The sequence below is a fragment of the Rhinoderma darwinii genome, chromosome 4 (assembly GCF_050947455.1).
Source record: "Rhinoderma darwinii isolate aRhiDar2 chromosome 4, aRhiDar2.hap1, whole genome shotgun sequence".
Taxonomy (NCBI): Eukaryota; Metazoa; Chordata; class Amphibia; order Anura; family Rhinodermatidae; genus Rhinoderma; species Rhinoderma darwinii.
In genome coordinates, this window is record NC_134690.1 from 369,898,921 (window position 1) to 369,917,948 (window position 19,028).

The window sequence follows — 19,028 nt, forward strand, 5'->3', positions numbered from 1 at the left end:
TGTCTCTATTAGACTCAAAGCCACTGCTTTAGCACGTGACATGGAGATCAAGGACTTTCGAGGAGGTCCTTCATGGTGCTTTCGTTTCATGCAAAGGCGTCATCTCTCCATTCGCACCAGAACTACTGTGTGCCAGCAATTACCAAAGGATTATGAAGAGAAGCTGGCCATTTTCCGCACCTACTGCATAACCAAGATAAATGAAAAGAATATCCAGCCAGAACACATTATTAACATGGATGAGGTTCCCCTCACTTTCGATATCCCCGTAAACCGTACTGTTGAGAAAACAGGGACCAGTACGATATCTATACGTACCACAGGAAATGAGAAGTCATCTTTCACTGTAGTTCTCGCTTGTCAGGCTAATGGCCAGAAACTACCACCCATGGTAATTTTCAAGAGGAAGACTTTGCCTAAAGAAAATTTTCCTGCTGGTGTCATCATTAAGGCTAACCCAAAGGGCTGGATGGATGAGGAGAAGATGAGTGAGTGGCTGAGGGAGGTCTACGTCAAGAGACCGGGTGGCTTTTTTCACAAATCCCCATCCCTATTGGTCTGTGACTCGATGCGCGCCCACTTGACCGATACTGTCAAAGCCCAAGTGAAGAAAACTAATTCGGAGCTTGCTGTCATCCCTGGTGGATTAACCAAAGAGCTCCAGCCGCTAGATATCAGCATCAACAGGTCATTTAAAGTTAAATTGCGAGCTGCATGGGAGCATTGGATGACAGAAGGTGACCACACATTCACCAAAACAGGGAGGCAACGCCGTGCGAGTTATGCCACTATGTGCCAGTGGATCGTGGATGCCTGGAAGAATGTATCAGTCTCCAGTGTCATCCGAGCTTTCAGGAAGGCTGGAATCACCACTGAAGAGCCTAGCAGCAGCAACGAAACCGACTCGGATAATGAAGAGGAGGACCCCATGCTTGATGCCGAAATCGCCCAACTGTTCAACTCCGACACTGAAGATGACGGATTTGATGGATTTCTGGTGGAGGAATGAACTGAAAAAGTACGGTAAGGGTATGTGCACACACACTAATTACGTCCGTAATTGACGGACGTATTTCGGCCGCAAGTCCCGGACCGAACACAGTGCAAGGAGCCGGGCTCCTAGCATCATACTTATGTACGACGCTAGGAGTCCCTGCCTTGCTGCAGGACAACTGTCCCGTAGTATAATCATGTTTACAGTACGGGACAGTTGTCCTGCAGCGAGGCAGGGACTCCTAGCGTCGTACATAAGTATGATGCTAGGAGCCCGGCTCCTTGCACTGTTCGGTCCGGGACTTGCGGCCGAAATACGTCCGTCAATTACGGACGTAATTAGTGTGTGTGCACATACCCTTAACGTTTTGATTTGCAATTACAGCTGAACCAGTTGCAAGTTATTGTTAAAAAGTGTAATAAATTTTGACTTGCAGTCTGAGCAATGGTTTATTTAACGGTAATGTGCTGCGCCTTATAATCCAGTGCGCCTTATATATGAAACATGATTGCTTACAAGGCGCTCATAGAAAGTGCGCCTTATAATCCGGTGCGCCTTATAGTCCGGAAAATACGGTACTCTATCTTCTACGTAATCTGATCGGCGCTGTAATGTAGATAACAACAGTGGTTTTTATTTTGAAAAACAATAATTTTTGAGCAAATTATGAGCAATTTTAGATTTATGCTAATTCGTTTCTTAATAGACAACTGGGCGTGTTATTTACTTTTTACCAACTGGGCGTTGTACAGAGGAGTGTATGACGCTGACCAATCTGTGACCAATCAGCCTCATACACTTCTTATTGTTCCAGCCCAGTGTGATTGTGCACAGCGTGATTGTGCACAGTGTGATTGCGCAGTGAAAGAAGCTGGCGTGGAACAATGAAAAGTGTATGATGCTGATTGGTCAATGATTGGTCAGCATCATACACTTCTCTGTACAACGCCCAGTTGGTAAAAAGTAAAAAAAACGCCCAGTTGTCTATTAAGAAACTAATTAGCATAAATCTAAAATTGTTTATAACTTGGTCAAAAATGATCGTTTTTCAAAATAAAAACCACTATTGTTATCTACATTACAGCGCCGATCAGATTATGTAGGAGATAGGGCACTTATAATCTGGTGACAGAGACACTTTAAAGAGAACCTTTCACTTCCCCATACATGTGAAGCTGAGTGCAGCATGTAATGGGGAGGGCTGCACAAACCCTGGAGCACTTTACATTTTTTTTCTACCCTCCTCCATTATTTAATGGAATAAAATTTATATCGATATTTAAGCTTCAGCTCTCAAGATCAGTCATCTACCGAACTGGCAAGAGGGTGTCCGATATTTAAATAACCCGGCACCCGATATTTAAATAACCCCCCGATATTTAAATAACCTGGCGCCCAATATTTAAATAACCCCCTGAACTGTCAATAGGGTGTGTACTGGCAAGGGGGCGTGTTACTATGGCTGTGACACTGTCCAGTCAGATACGGACAGTGTTACAGCAAGAGCGAGGATAGAGGAGAGAGTGTGCACGCACGCTCTCACTCTTCAGCTTTCAAGATCAGTCTTCTGCCGAACTGGCAAGGGGGCATGTCACTGCTACGGACAGTGTAAGAGCTGGAGAGAGGAGAGCATGCATGTGCGCTCTCCTCTCCAGCTCTTGCGAGAGATCAGTCTTGTACTTTGTCTGCCGAACTGGCAAGGGGGCGTGTCTCTGCTACAGACAGTGCAAGCATCCGTAGCAGTGACACGCCCCCTTGCTAGTTTGGCAGACAAAGTACAAGACTGATCTCTCGCAAGAGCTGAAGAGATGAGAGCGCACATGCGTGCTCTCCTCTCCACAGCTCTTACACTGTCCGTAGCAGTGACATGCCCCCTTGACAGTTCGGCAGAAGACTGATCTTGAAAGCAGAAGAGAGAGAGCGTGTGCGCATGCGTGTGCGCACATGCTTTCTCCTCTATCCTCTCTCTTGCTGTAACATTGTCCATATCTGATTGTACAGTGTCACAGCCATAGTAACACGCCCCCTTGCTAGTACACACCCCATTGACAGTTCAGGGGGTTATTTAAATATCGGGCGCCAAATATAACAGCACCGATATCTAAATAACGGAGGAGGATAGAATTTTTTTTTAAAGTGCCCCAGGGTTTGTGCAGCCCTCCCCATTACATGCTGCACTCAGCTGCACATGTATGGGGGGGGGGGTGAAAGGTTCTCCTTAATGTAAATTTACATCAGATATATTCTGTATATTTACACAGGTACTAACATTTTTTAATTTCTCACAGTGTTAACTATGTTATACCTATACACCGTAGGTCTGCCATTTTTCTGCTTTGCCTGTCAGAATCACAATATACTCCAATATCTTAGTATTGTAGAATATCTTCCAAGCAATCGCTGGTTCAAGTCCCCTACGGAGACTATTAGAAAAAGTTGAAATACATTTTTTTTAATATAGAAATTTTTTTATTTACCCGCACGGTGAACGCCAGAATTGCTATTTTTTTGGTCACCTCATCTCCCACAAAAAATTTTAATAAAAAGTGATCAAAATATCTTATGTGCCCCAAAATGGTACAAATAGAAACTACAGTGTGCCCCGCAAAAAAATAAGCCCTCATACCGCATAATCAATGGCAAAAATAAAAAAGTTATGGCTCTCAGAATATGGTGACACAAACAGATGGGAGGAAAAATCAAAAATTTAAATCCAAAAACTGACTGCAAACAGAAGGAGTTAAGAATCTTCTGCTAGAGTCTTAGTACCAGATACCGTAAGACACCCTAAGGGTATGTGCACACGAGAACTGTCTTTTACGTCTGAAAAGACAGACTGTTTTCAGGAGAAAACAGCTGCATCGTTTCAGACGTAAAAGCTCCTCCTCGCATTATGCGAGGCGTCTTTGACGCCCGTAATCTTGAGCTGCTCTTCATTGACTTCAATGAAGAACGGCTCAAATTACGTTGCAAAGAAGTGTCCTGCACTTCTTTGCCGAGGCAGTCAATTTACGCGTCGTCGTTTGACAGCTGTCAAACGACGACGCGTAAAATACTGGTCGTCGGCACAGTACGTCGGCAAACCCATTCAAATGAATCGGAAGATGTTTGCCGACGTATTGTAGCCGTATTTTCAGGCGTAAAACGAGGCATAATACGCCTCGTTTACGCCTGAAAATAGGTAGTGTGAACCCAGCCTAAGAAGTCTTGTGTAGTCCATAGCTTTATGGGTCAGTGCTGTTTTGGCAGCATGAGGGGTACCTACACAATATTAGTCAGGTTATTTTGATGTTACGGCTGTGGTAACATCAAAGATAACTTTAAGGCCTTGTTCCCATGGCGGATTTTGCGTAGACGTTCCCACAGCAAAATCCGCGGTGGAACTATTACTCCGTCCCAGTGACTTCATTGGGAGGTTCGGGGCGGAATCTGCCCGAAGATCGACAGCACGCTTCTTTTTCCTGCTAGCTGAAAAAATCAGCTAGTGGGAAAAAGAAGCATCCGACTCCCATTGAAATGAATGGGAGGTGGAAATTTGCGGCAGTGTGTTTGTGTGTGTGTGTGTGTGTGTGTGTGTGTGTGTAATCACGTCTTAGGCGGGAGTCCCATTACAAGTTTCGCTATATAGGGCCACATGAGTACTTAATATGATAAGCAATAGATAAATAGATAAAGAGATCTTTACATATTTACCACTTATGGGTAGTCATTTAAAAAAAAAAAAAGACAACTTGACAGGTAAAATTATGGCTGTGTAGAAGAGGTAACAATAAGACGTGATTCCTTTAGTCAGGGTTATATAGTTATGATAAATTTACGTTGGATATTTATTTCTTGTAATCAGATTCTATGAAATTTCCTCTGTGACACAGGTCAGTGGATAGATAGTTTTCAGTCTGTCTCTGGGATAAGGAAAGACTTGATTGATTTAATCAAAATCTAAAACCTATTATACAAAGTGTTTTGCTTGATAAATATTTCATTGCATCCAAATGAGTTATGCGTCATATGACTTTCATTATATTCTGTGACCTATAAATGTTTAATTTGTGTTTTCAGGCAACAACGGATTTATATGGCAACTGTACACTTCGTCATTCGGGAACATCTGCAGCAGCACCAGAAGCAGCTGGGGTGTTTGCTTTAGCCTTGGAGGCAAAGTATGTTATCCCGACTTATGGAAGATATGACAGTACATATGCTCAAACACATGCAAGTACTGTAGACAACCCTTAGAGAGGAGCTGTTAGCTCCTTTGACAAGTCTGTTTTATAAAATACTTGTATCCCTCATAAATCAAGAATTCTGGAGCACGTTTATACTTAGCTCTCTACGTAGTGCCATTTCTCTGTTATTCCTCCTGGAAATGTATGAATAAATTATCATAGGGGCGTGTCCATACTGTCCAATCAGTACTGACAATGTCAGACTAAAGTAAACATATCAGGAGAGCTGAAAAGTCCTCTTTAATATAACTTTAGTATTCCAAAAAGCAAATGCAGTATATAATGCTTCACTCAACACACTATTAAATTATCTGAACCCAACCCAGACATGTGTTAGATATAGTTATAGATGAGATTTAACAGCCAAAAGGATTGGAAATATCAATGAGTTTCCCATCCTAAATATTCATTAGTACAGAGCTGGGCCACCTTGGATAAGCAGATATCTTCTGGATTAACATGAAAGGTTCTGTAAAGCTACACTCTTGAAGTATTATCATTTTTTAGTTGACCTCCACCCTCTGCCCTCTCTAAATGTTACACATCACATAATGGGGGTATTGTGTCAAGCAACTGATTTACACCAGTTTTCTGACATATTTGCACCAGAGAGAAAACAGTATCAAGTAAGAATGCCATATGCACATGTGGGGCCTACTTTTCCTGACACAAACAACTTGTGTCAGGAAAAACAAACATAGCCATCCCCAGTTGTATCAAGTGTGACAGATTAATGTTCTTCACTACTTTTCAGCTTAGAGAAGTAATAACGAACAATGGCAGTTGAGACCCGACGTTCTTTAATAGTGTGATACAATGTAGCATTGTTCACTAGCTGCATTGTTATAGGCGTTAAAATATAGGCGTTTATCTGTAGTAACACCAGAGTTTTTAGGTTTAAGGGGACTTAGGCTTTCACCTATAGGAAGCAAATATATTATGCATTCATGACCCTACTCTACAAAATGAACAATTTTTTTTCAACATCATATTGTGTTTTGTCTTAAAATAGACCAGCTCTCACCTGGAGGGATTTACAACACCTAACAGTGCTGACATCTAAAAGAAACCAGCTTCATGATGAAGTTCATAAGTGGCGAAGAAATGGTGTTGGCTTGGAGTTTAACCACTTGTTTGGCTATGGCGTTCTTGATGCTGGTTCCATGGTTAAAATGGCACGAGAATGGAAAACTGTGCCTGAGAGATTTCATTGTATTGGAGGATCAATACAAGAGCCAAGGTAAGTCTCTTATACAACCTGGACTCTGCTGCTGTGAAACCTACTTCTTCACCTATCGGGAATAATTTGAAAACAAAGAGTTAAATGGGTTTCCCCATAATAATGACAATCACATTTTGTGACAATGTTAATAAGATATATACACTGCTCAAAAAAATTAAGGGAAACAGCCAAGCATCACAGTATAACCTCAAGACAATTCAACTTTAGGAATATCAATCTGCCCAGTTACGGAGCATAAGCAATTGTGAATTAATTTCACCTGCTTTGGTACAAATCAAAGTGATAACAGGTGCACTGGAGAGACATCATCAAGAGAACCCCCCAAAAAGGAGTGGTTCATCAGGTGGTGGCCAGAGATAATTCCTCTCTTCTCAATTTTCCTGACTTCTGGAGTCTTCTCCAGTTTTGGGTTTTGCTGGTGTCCTTGTCACTACTGGTACCTGCAGCCCATTCAGTTTGCACAAGTGGTCCAGTTCCTCCAGGATGGCATATCCATATGTGTCTTCGCAAGAAGGTTTGCCGTGTCTCCCAGCAAAGTCTCAAGAGCATGGAGCAGGTACCAGGACATGGGCACTCTATCAGAAACAGACTCTATCAGGGTGGAATGAGGGCCCAGTGTCTTTTTTTTAAAAATGTCATACAAGCTAAATATGTGTAAGCCCTAATATCTGAAGTGGTCTTGTCATAGAGATTGCAGAGCTTGTTTGCACAACTAGCCGCTTACGCCTAATAGCTAGTAAGCCGGCAACATTAGAGAACAGCAGTGCTGTAAGAAGGCAGTACTGTGGGGTAATGACATAGCATGCTAATTGCGGAGTGAAATAAACCCACTAAACACAGCTATCTGACTGTATAGATTAATAATCCATTACTATAGTTATTTAGATGCTATACAGCGTGACCTGAATGGTGGTCAGCAGGTGAGCAAATAAATTGATTTTTCAAAAGGTACTTTGAAATGGGCCTTTCATTAAAAGGTTAATTTAAAAAAGAACTGTGTCCTATATTAAATTGTTTACAAGTTTAAAGTTATTTGCTTTGTCTTGTTGCATCACCCAACATCTTTTCAGCTTGTCACATATGTCCATAAAACATTTTCCCAGAAGCATTGTGGAACATCCATGTGGTCTCAGGCACATTTGAGATGGGCCACAATGCTTTTTTTTTGGACAGCAGCGGCTTCCTTTATTATGTCCCTCCACAAAAAACATTCTTGTTCACTGTTTTTCTAATAGTAGACACATGGGTTGTTTCTCACCTCTTTAGGTATTGCCTGTTGTGCTCTTGGAGTGATCTTAACAGGATGCCCACTCCTACGGAGAGGACCCACAGTCCTGAATCTGCTCCATATATAGACATTTGTCTAACTGTGGACTGATGTACACCCAAGTCTTTAGCAATGCATTTGCAGTCTTTTCAAACGCAATGTGTCTCTATAACACGTCACCTGATGTCTGATAGTTGTTTGCCTCACGGCATGGTTCACGCTAATTAATCTTTCTTAAAAAGAACACATTTGATAGTAACCAGGCTTTATGTGCCTTTTTATAATTAGGAAAAGCACATGTGAAACCCACACATCCAATCTCATGTCTTTAATTGAAACACCTTTTGCCAATTAGCTCTTGGAGAAGTCATTAACACAGAGGTTCACTTACTGTTACTTCCTGTTTGCACAATAAAATACATGAATTAGAACTGATTGTGTGTTACTATTTTAGTTAGATTGTATTTGTCTATTATTGTGACTAAGATAACAATCATGTCACGATCTGTGGGTAGCGGGGTAGCAGTTGGCTAAACAACAGTGTACTAAGTCAATATAAAGCTTAAGCACAAGGGTACCTGTAATAGTCCAGACAGTAGCAGCGGCTTAGGCACAGATAGGACCTTGGCGGCAGGTGATGCAAAACCTGGCAGATAACACCAGACGTGGTGTAAGTCTGCAGGCGTAGTAGACGGCACAACACGACTCCAACACTAGAGAGGGCACAGGAACAAATACAGCATGGGATACAGGATACAGGTAGTAGGGCACGGGAACACAGGGAACATGATACAACTAAGGGACCGTTTGCAAGACTAACAGAGGAAAACAAACAATGCTCAGGCAAGGAGTAAAAGGGCAGGGGCCCTTTTTTAGTCCAGGGTGATTAGGCTAATTAGAACCATATTTTCATGTGCACACGGGACACTGCAGAGCGCAGCGGAAGTGAGTGCTGGCGTCTCCTGGGGAGGAGATGCGGACCAGCACTCACAATGGCATGGCTGCGGCCATCGAGGGGTGAGTAACCACAATGGTCCATGGCCGTGGATGTTACAAATCAGACCACATTTTATTAGTAGTCAATGCAGAAATCCAAGTAATTCCAAAAGGTTCACTTACTTTTCCTTGTCACTGTATGTTTGATTGCTCCATAGAATATTGTCTATAGATACTGTGCTAATTGATTTTATTAAAGGTAGTCCCATTGTCAAATATTTTTTCATTTTCCTGTATATTATAGTCCGTTATTAACTTGTTCTTAAGTATTTCGGCTTATAATGATATACAGGCTTTTCTAGTGTTATTATATTGTCAAATATTAAGGGTCTTATCTGTTCTTTAATTTTCATCTTTATCATATTGGAGTAACAGTCCATCACTAACAACCAGTACAAAAACTCAGGACTGGTGAAATAAATCTCTGTTTTGCTACCTAAATTCAGAAGTCTGTCAAAAAGTATAGATGAGAAAATGAACTTCGAAGAGACCCCTCGTAGGGGGAGTCACGTTTAAGAATTTTCATTTAAGTTTAAGAGAATGTTTAAAATGGCTTAGTCACACTTGCTATACACCCAGATAGAAATACTGACTATCATCACAATCAACTACCGTATTTTTCGGACTATAAAATCGCTGAGCTATGCTGTTTCTGTAACTCCCATAGAACTGAATAGTAGTTACGGAAACAGCGTAGCATGCTATGCTGCTTCTGTAGCTGCCATTCACTACTATGGGAGTTACGGAAACAGCGTAGCTCAGCGAGTTACGCTGTTTCCGTAACTCATTCTTGTATTGCAGTGTATTGTACGAGCGATATAATGATCGCTGGTTCAAGTCCCCTAGGGGAACTAATAAAATGTGTAAAAAAAAATTTAGATACATTTTCAGGAGTGTAAGAAAATATTAAAAGTTAAAAAAAAAAAAACTTTTCCCATTTTTCCCCAAGCACAATGTAAAAAATAGAAAAAAAATAAAAAAATTGGTATCACTGATGCGAACTATTACAATAAAGTCTGAACTATTACAAAATAGCATTATTTGACTCACACGGCGAACGGCGTAAAAACTAAAAATTTAAAGCCCAGAACCTTTGTTTTTTGGTCACTATAGCGCTAAAAAGAATGAAATAACAAGTGATAAAATAATCGTATGTACCAAAAAATGGTGCTAATAAAAACTACAGCTTGTCCCGCAAAAAATAAGCCCTCACACCGCTCAAACAATGAAAAAATATAAAAGTTATGGCTCTCAGAATGTGGTGAAACAGAACAAATTATTATTTTTTTTCCAATAGTTTTTTCTTTGTAAAAGTAGTAAAATCTGACATTTTTTTCCTATTTTATGTTGTCTAAAACCTGGGTGCATCCTAAAAATACGGTACTTGTTCTAGAAGGACTTTGCACATATTGCAACATACCCTCACAAGTGATTGTTAATTTAATAGGCCTCTGTGTGATCTTGTGTATGAGATATTTATCCTGCATCATGAAATTATTTTGGGCATAGTCACATGGCTGACAAATCTGTAATTTGTTTTCAATTTACAAATTTGATATTACATAGCTACATGGTAAGGGTTAAAAAAAATACACACATCCATATAGTTCAACATTTTATCGTATACTGTTGATCCAAAAGGACCCCTGAGAGGCACAACCTAATTTTACTTATCTTAGGGAAAAAAATAATTCCCAACTCCAAATATACTAAACATATTTAAAACACGACCCGCAAAGTTTGTAGATGCGATACTAAGCAATATACCCCATTAATATTGTATTCCTTTATTACATATTTACATTTTTTACTATAGAAAGTGGCACTGTAAAACATTACAGAAAAATAGTTTCACAGTGTGAGCACATGTAGAACTCACTCTCTATATTATATGTTCTTTTAAAAACTTGTCTGCTGAAAATCACTGTTGGGGATGGTTGCTATGATTGTTTATATAGCCACTTCCATGTTTGCAACCATACAGATGGGGCTGCTTACAAAGATACAAAAAGGAATCTCCATCCTTACAGTAACAAGCATGGACAGTCCTATGTACATAGCGATGGTCCCTGAGAGAGTGTCTGGAAGGCTAAGAGAGTGTCTGAAAGGCTAAGAGAGAGTTTGGAAGGCTAAGAGAGTGTCTGAAAGGTTAAGAGAGTGTCTGGAAGGCTAAGAGAGTGTCTGAAAGGCTAAGAGAGTGTCTGAAAGGCTAAGAGAGTGTCTGGAAGGCTTAGATCCCGTGACTGAAAGGTCACTGATAACTCCGCATATCCAATCTGTCCTCTTCCCCTGGGTAGCGGCTACATGGATGTAGAGCTTTATGAATACCAGTATGCTGGGCCGTAGGGGGTGCTCTTAGCACCTACTGCAATAACCCTTTATAGTCCTATTTAAATGTGCCTGTAAAAGTTCACTTTAAATGGTAGATCACAAACTTATGTAACAATACATTGAACAGTAATGAAAAAAAGTTGACTTAAATTGTTTTAGTGAAATTGTTATTTTTAAACCTGGGTTATTTACTCTGAGGAAGTAAAATCATTGCTCCAGGGGATTGCATTGCAGCATCCATTAACATTTGATTCAGTCATACTATGGATAATTGTTTTCTCCTCCTCATAGACTTGCAGAACAGAATCTATATATAGACTCCTCGACATCTTCTGTTGTGCACCTTGGCAACCCTGTCAATTTGCGCAGCAGCCGGGTAGCCTTCACTGTCTGCAACCAATGTTGCCAGCAGCTCCATTAATATTTAAAATGCTTTATTTCATCATGTCATAGCCAGGATTATAAACAGGAAAATGTATTGCGGAACAGAAGATTATACTCAAACTCATACAATATGTAACGTGTAATTATATGTCAAATGCTCAGTCTTCTGTAATAACCTCTCAGGAAAATAATAAAAGAAATAGAATAAAAGAATCTACGCAATGTAAGAGCTGCATGATAAGATGAGGATAACAGTCTGACGAGCTGAAGATGAAGAACTGAAAGATTTCAAAAATTACAATAAAAAGAGAATATCTATTAATAGTGTAAGAATGTCTTACAGTATATTTTTATCGAAAATTTCAAGTCAACGGTAAATATAAGTCATATCTTAATGTCTCACTGCTTGGCAGAAGACGTCAGGACCTAGGAAAGCTCGGTTACAACCACTTATGCCTTCACTACGGTACCCATAGGGATTTTCAAAAGTTTTCTCATTACACTGAATGGCAAATAATTAAATGTCAGCAATATTGGGATAATGGATGTGTCACTGCAAGCTTCTTTTGGTAGAAAGTTGGCATTTGATACAATACATATGTCAACATCATTTACCCCTTGCCCCTCAGACAGTACTGCTCCTTGTATAATTAAAAACTCTATCTGCTTACCTAAATCCTTATGTGTAATGCATGGAGCATGGCTATAGTAGTTCGGATAGGTTAGCATGCAGCAAATTTGTTGCAGAAATTTCTGCAACTTATCTGCCACATGTGAATAAAACCTTAAAGGGTAACTAAACTTTCAAAAAACTTCTGACATGTCATAGTGACATGCACCTACTCTCAGAAGTTTTGATCGGTGGGGGTTTGAACACTGAGACCCTGACCAATCGCTAAAACGTAGTGGCAGAAGAGCTCGGGTGAGCGGCGAGACGCTTAGTTTATGATTGACTTTTCTCGGAAAGCCGGGCAATTGGTGTACGGGCTCAATAGAAAGTCTATGAGTCTGTTGCATAAACAGAGGCCTGCGGCCTATTGACAGATTTGCATAACAAATACATAGAGCCCTGCAGTGGGATTATTTGAATTATCCACTAAATAAAGGGACAATTTCAAGAGTATTGTTATACTAGGGATTTGGTATTTTTACAAATCCCTAATGTTGCTTTAAAGTGACACCATGTCATTTATGTCCAACATTTTGTGCTTATTTATTTCATAATATATCTTTTTTGAATGCTGGAAATCCGTTTTTCTTTTAGAGAGCTCCAAATCTCCTGCTTCTCCTGGCCACTAGAGGAGCTAATGAGCTAACTGCATACTGTTTTATTATTGAGGTTACATAGTTACATAGTACGGTCGAAAAAAAACATATATATATCAGTGTTAGTTTATAAGTTCCCTCTAGTGGTGGCTGCAGGCGGCTAGAATTTTGAGATTTGAAGCACTATATCAGAAAATCAAAGCACCTACGTCTCCAAAAATATATTCTAAAATAAATAATTAGCATAAAATGTTGGACCAACTAAGCTAAAAAGAAAGTTGTTCAAAAGTGGACATTCACTTTACATTAAAGGGTAAAAGGGGACAGGAGGCAGAGGAAGCATAAAAATCACTGTCTTGAAATACAATAAATAATAATAAATGTTTATATATATCCTGATTGGTTACTAGTCAGTTTGTAAAAAAATATATATTATATTCATAGGATGGATACAAGAACTTTTATACAATGTTATTTTTATTTTGTGAACAGAAAAATACCTCCAGATGGAAGACTGGTTCTCACACTTACAACAGATGCATGTGAAGGGAAGGAAAACTTTGTACGATACCTTGAACATGTCCAAGCTGTAATAACTGTGAATTCTACAAGGCGTGGTGACTTGAACATCAATATGACATCGCCAATGGGAACCAAGTCAATCTTACTGAGTCGTCGTCCTAGGGATGATGATTCTAAAGTGGGATTTGATAAATGGCCTTTCATGACCACACACACATGGGGAGAAGACCCAAGAGGTACTTGGGTTCTCGAGATTGGGTTTGTTGGGAGCATGCCACAAAAAGGTGTTCTAAAAGAATGGACCCTGATGCTGCATGGAACTCAAAGTGCCCCCTACATAGACCAAATAGTTAGAGATTATCAGTCAAAATTAGCTATGTCAAAGAAGGAAGAACTGGAAGAGGAACTGGATGAGGCCGTGGAGAGAAGCCTGAAAAGTCTATTAAACAAAAGCAAAAACTAATGCCGTCCTGCATGTCTGTGTTATATTTTCCTTTCCTGATTTTTCTCTTTCTAACACTTAAATCTCTGTATAGGATACACTGGCTTCTCAGTACCATATGTTTTCAATATTTATAGCCATCTATTACTTTACTTGGAATCAAATAAATATATATATATTTTTACAGTGTTCCCCTAATATTGTAAAGTAAAATGAACACGCACAATCTCAAGACAATGTTTTGTGTACCTAACATCGTATTTTGAAGAAAAGCAAAATTAAATATTTAATTAGAAAATAGAGGTAAAAAAAAAAAAAGTGGTTTTCCAGTTCCCTGACTCCGATATGTTATTTAGGAAGAAGGGTTTCCATTAAAATGGTTGTCTTAGGTTGGATCAGCTAATAGCTGTTACTACCGGGGGATAAATCTGATTGGCCATACATTTCCCCTGTAGCGACCACTGCAGGAGAAATGTAGTATTACATGCAGGTCATTCAAATGAAAAGCCGGCAATGGACGGACTCAGTCCCCCTTTCTTACTTAACGGCTCTCCGCTTTGGACTCCCCCTCTATGAAATCCATTTGCCCTACTTGGACATATGGACAATGTGAAATACAAAATTAGTGCACACTGGGAATCCTCCCTTCAATAAATTTCAATAAATAAGGATAATTGGAAATATTTCTTAGTGGATTCATATATGTATGTATTGCGTATAAATACAACCAGCATATGGCAGTGATTGACAACAGAAATGGGAAAAAGTCAAGCCCCTAAGAACGATATTTAGTTGCACACTACACTTTTGTCTTTGTCTGTCTCTCCCCATCCTTCTCAGTATATAACTATAGTCATTGCAGAAGCTTGTAAAATATGTGAACTATACATTTCAGAGCAAATGAAAACATGATCTTCTAAAATGTTTATTAATTTCAATTAATTATTTAATAAATTATTTTAAGATTCTCCAAGAGGATTTTTTTTTACTGCAATGTCCACAGCAACTGCCCAAAGTGCAATAAAATATTGGATAATGTAAGTAACACTGGTTTTCTAAGAGTGTGGCAAGAAGACAAAATTGAGATATTAAAGCACAATATATATTTTTTTCATTTTTGTGTTGAATTATTATGAAATAATTTTTAGCATTTTCCATTTTCATACAATTATCAGAGCATTGACTTTTGTCTGAGCATATTAAAGGAACACCAGGTAAAACTGATGCACTGTGATATACCTAGTGCAGGGCCAGAAGGGGCATGACTTTTATCTTTGGCGTTCTTTGTGTCATGCACCGCCCCCGCTGTCCCTGCACTAGACAGAACACAGTATATCAGTAATTCCCGGATTGATTCTTCTTTCAAAGTATTGTTATATTTCCTATAGAAATTATTTCATATAATATATATTTAATGTAAAACACAATATATTTTGCCATATTCAGGGTCCAAGTTTTAAAAGTTAAAGAATGTATTAATACTAATCCAAAAGAAAATATGTAAATGAGTGTTTGTATATGAAGATATCACACAGAAATGCACCTAATCCCATGTGTGCATGAATATGTGCAAATTATAAGATAATTAGACTTTTTTTTAAGTCCTCACTCTCTGTAAAAAAAATATTTGGACTTCATTCCACCTCTGTTAAAAAAATAATAATTATCATGTCCATTAATTTGCATTCTTGTAATCATGCAGTTCTATGTTGAAAAAAAAAACCATTAAATGATATATAGCAGCAATTTGTTTATATTTCTTAGTTAAAACTTTTCTGAAAAAATGTTTGCTCCAATCACAAAATAATTGATTTGTGATGCACATATTTATTGAAAAAGGATACAATTAAAAGAAAATATTTTAAGCTAAGATTAATAGCATATATTTTGTAAAATAGCAAATAACATTTAGTGCATTTTAATTCTTTTTATTGCACTTTAGAACTCGTTTATATGACTGTAACTGAGGAAATATTTTGCCCCCCAAAACTAGGATTGAATCCCATCAGGGGGAATATATATTTAAGGACCTTAAATATGATGATGTAAACAAGCCCTTCAATGGGATGACTTTGCAATAATTTAAAAGGTGTGGTATGGATTATGTTACTAGTATTATAATGTGTATTTATAAATGTAAAACCAATTAAATATTGATACAGTTAACTGAATTTTTTAATGACATTTTTGTATCTTTAATAATAGAATCGATCACAACATGTTACATTGCACTTAACTACAAAATGGTCATGCCAAATACCAAATAACACACAAATTTATTTTACATTAATTTTTGTAACAAAAAGTATAGTCTAAAATATAATTAATTTTTATTTAGGAATATTTGAGTAAATTTGAACAAGAAACAATCCTGTTTCCTATATTCTATGTTATTTATTCATTAAGAACTTTCTTTTCTTCTGTATTATCCTTCTTTTTTTTCATGTTTTACTCTACCACTTATAATGCAGTTTTTATTACATGTTGTTTTTTTGTTGTTTTATTTGAAGAGTAATTTCCAAATATGTTCCTATTAGTGGAAAATTACATTTTGATTGAATTGATATTTGTCTGTGTTTATTCCATATTACTTTGCAAAACTCCTAATTTATACACAAATAACACACAGATCTATAAAGGAAGTAAAAGTTGGGCACTAGAGTGAGGAGACACTGAGTAAGTCTTCTCAACAGATTAAAAAGATATACTGCTGGAGTATTCTTCAGTACAGTTCTACTAGCCACATGGGAGGATTTCAAATTAGCAAAACCCAATCTTATGGTTGTCGGCAAGGCTGCCCTAACACATTGGTGGGCCCAGTGCATAGATTTCATGAGGGTGCCTCCAGCGCTAGAGAGAAAGTTATAACCTACAATCATAGATGTACAGTGCTAACTGCACAAATGATTTTTAGCCCCAATATTTTCTTTAGGCTCCATGCCCACGTTGCAAAATATGTGAAAATTCACATCAAAACTGCAGATAAATGCAGGTAATTCTGCAGGTAAATTCCACACTCAATATTGCGTTTTTAGATGCAGAATTTACATTTTGATCCATAAATAGGTGTAGATTAGATGCTGCAGATTTTGGTGTGTTCTATTATGAACTTGTCGGATACAATTCTGAGATGGAAACGATAAAGTGTCATGTTGCGAATTATAAAATCTGCACTGCAGGTCAAATTACGTGTAGAACAATTTTGCAATGTGTAGATGAGGTTGTTGTAAATCTTATTTACTTTGCTCATACTGTATTATGCTGCGGATTTGCCACAGGAAAATCTGTGCGCCAAATCCACACGTAATACGCATCGTGTGCATGTGACCTTACAGGATGTGCCAGCGACACATCCCACAATAAGTGCCTCGGCCTCAAATGCCCCATACAATGCCAGTGACAGTATGTATTGGATACCTCTTTAAATTGTTGGTTATCAGAGTTTTCATGTTAAATGTCATGTGTGTATGTGGGTGTGTGTATGTGGGATATATATATATATATATATATATATATATATATATATACACTACCGTTCAAAAGTTTAGGGTCACTTAGAAGTTTCCTTATTTTTTAAAGAAAAGCACAGTTTTTTTCAATGAAGATAACATTAAATTAATCAGAAATACACTCTATACATTGTTAATGTGCTAAATGACTATTCTAGCTGCAAACGTCTGGTTTTTAATGCAATATCTACATAGGTGTATAGAGACCCATTTCCAGCAACCATCACTCCAGTGTTCTAATGGTACATTGTGTTTGCTAACTGTGTTATAAGGCTAATGGATGATTAGAAAACACTTGAAAACCCTTGTGCAATTATGTTAGCACCGCTGTAAACAGTTTTGCTGTTTAGATGAGCTATAAAACTGACCTTCCTTTGAGCTAGTTGAGAATCTGGAGCATTACATTTGTGGTTTCGATTAGACTCTCAAAATGGCTAGAAAAAGAGAGCTTTCATGTGAAACTCGACAGTCTATTCTTGTTCTTAGAAATTAAGGCTATTCCATGCAAGAAATTGCCAAGAAACTGAAGATTTCCTACAACGGTGTATACTACTCCCTTCAGTGGACAGCACACACAGGCTCTAACCAGAGTAGAAAGAGAAGTGGGAGGCCCCACTGCACAACTGAGCAACAAGACAAGTACATTAGAGTCTCTAGTTTGAGAAATAGACGCCTCACAGGTCCTCAACTGGCAGCTTCATGAAATAGTACCCGCAAAACGCTAGTGTCAACGTCTACAGGGCAGAGGCGACTCCGGGATGCTGGCCTTCATGGCAGAGTGGCAAAGAAAAAGCCATATCTGAGACTGGCTAATAAAAGGAAAAGATTCATATGGGCAAAAGCACACAGACATTGGACAGAGGAAGATTGGAAAAAAGTGTTATCGACAGACGAATCGAAGTTTGAGGTGTTTGGATCACACAGAAGAACATTTGTGAGACGCAGAACAACTGAAAAGATGCTGGAAGAGTGCCTGACGCCATCTGTCAAGCATGGTGGAGGTAATGTGATGGTCTGGGGTTGCTTTGGTGCTGGTAAAGTGGGAGATTTGTACAAGGTAAAAGGCATTTTGAATAAGGAAGGCTATCACTCCATTTTGCAACGCCATGCCATACCCTGTGGACAGCGCTTGATTGGAGCCAATTTCATCCTACAACGGGACAATGTCCCAAAGCACACCTCCAAATTATGCAAGAACTATTTAGGGAAGAAGCTGGTATTCTATCTGTAATGGAGTGGCCAGCGCAGTCACCAGATCTCAACCCCATAGAGCTGTTGTGGGAGCAGCTTGACCGTATGGTACGCAAGAAGTGCCCATCAAGCCAATCCAACTTGTGGGAGGGGCTTCTGGAAGCATGGGGTGAAATTTCTCCCGATTACCTCAGCAAATTAACAGCTAGAATGCCAAAGGTCTGCAATGCTGTAATTGCTGCAAATGGAGCATTCTTTGACGAAAGCAAAGTTTGAAGGAGAAAATTATTATTTCAAATAAAAATCATTATTTCTAACCTTGTCAATGTCTTGACTATATTTTCTAGTCATTTTGCAACTCATTTGATAAATATATGTGTGAGTTTTCATGGAAAACACAAAATTGTCTGGGTGACCCCAAACTTTTGAACGGTAGTGTATATATATATATATATATATATATATATATATATATATATATATATATGTATATATATATATATATATATATATATATATATATATATATATATCCAAAAAGAAAGTTCAGCAGCACTCCGATGATCCAGATGAAAAAGTGACGTTTATTATATGCTTGAAAAAGGTCCCAAGGTGGGACGGAAACGTTGCATTTGCCATGTTGGCACAATAAACTTC

At 38.5% G+C, this 19,028-nt stretch overlaps 1 protein-coding gene across 1 annotated transcript in view; it reads left to right on the forward strand.

Annotated features, from left to right (window-relative positions):
- The window catches only part of PCSK2 (proprotein convertase subtilisin/kexin type 2), a 134,948-nt gene extending 120,309 nt beyond the window's left edge, over positions 1-14,639 (forward strand). Inside the window, exons 10-12 of the mRNA XM_075863104.1 lie at positions 5,054-5,154; positions 6,233-6,460; positions 13,200-14,639. Of these exons, the coding sequence (XP_075719219.1) occupies positions 5,054-5,154; positions 6,233-6,460; positions 13,200-13,692 (822 nt within the window). The 3' untranslated portion in view covers positions 13,693-14,639. The remainder of the gene's footprint in view (positions 1-5,053; positions 5,155-6,232; positions 6,461-13,199) is intronic.
- Positions 14,640-19,028: the final 4,389 nt, after the last annotated feature.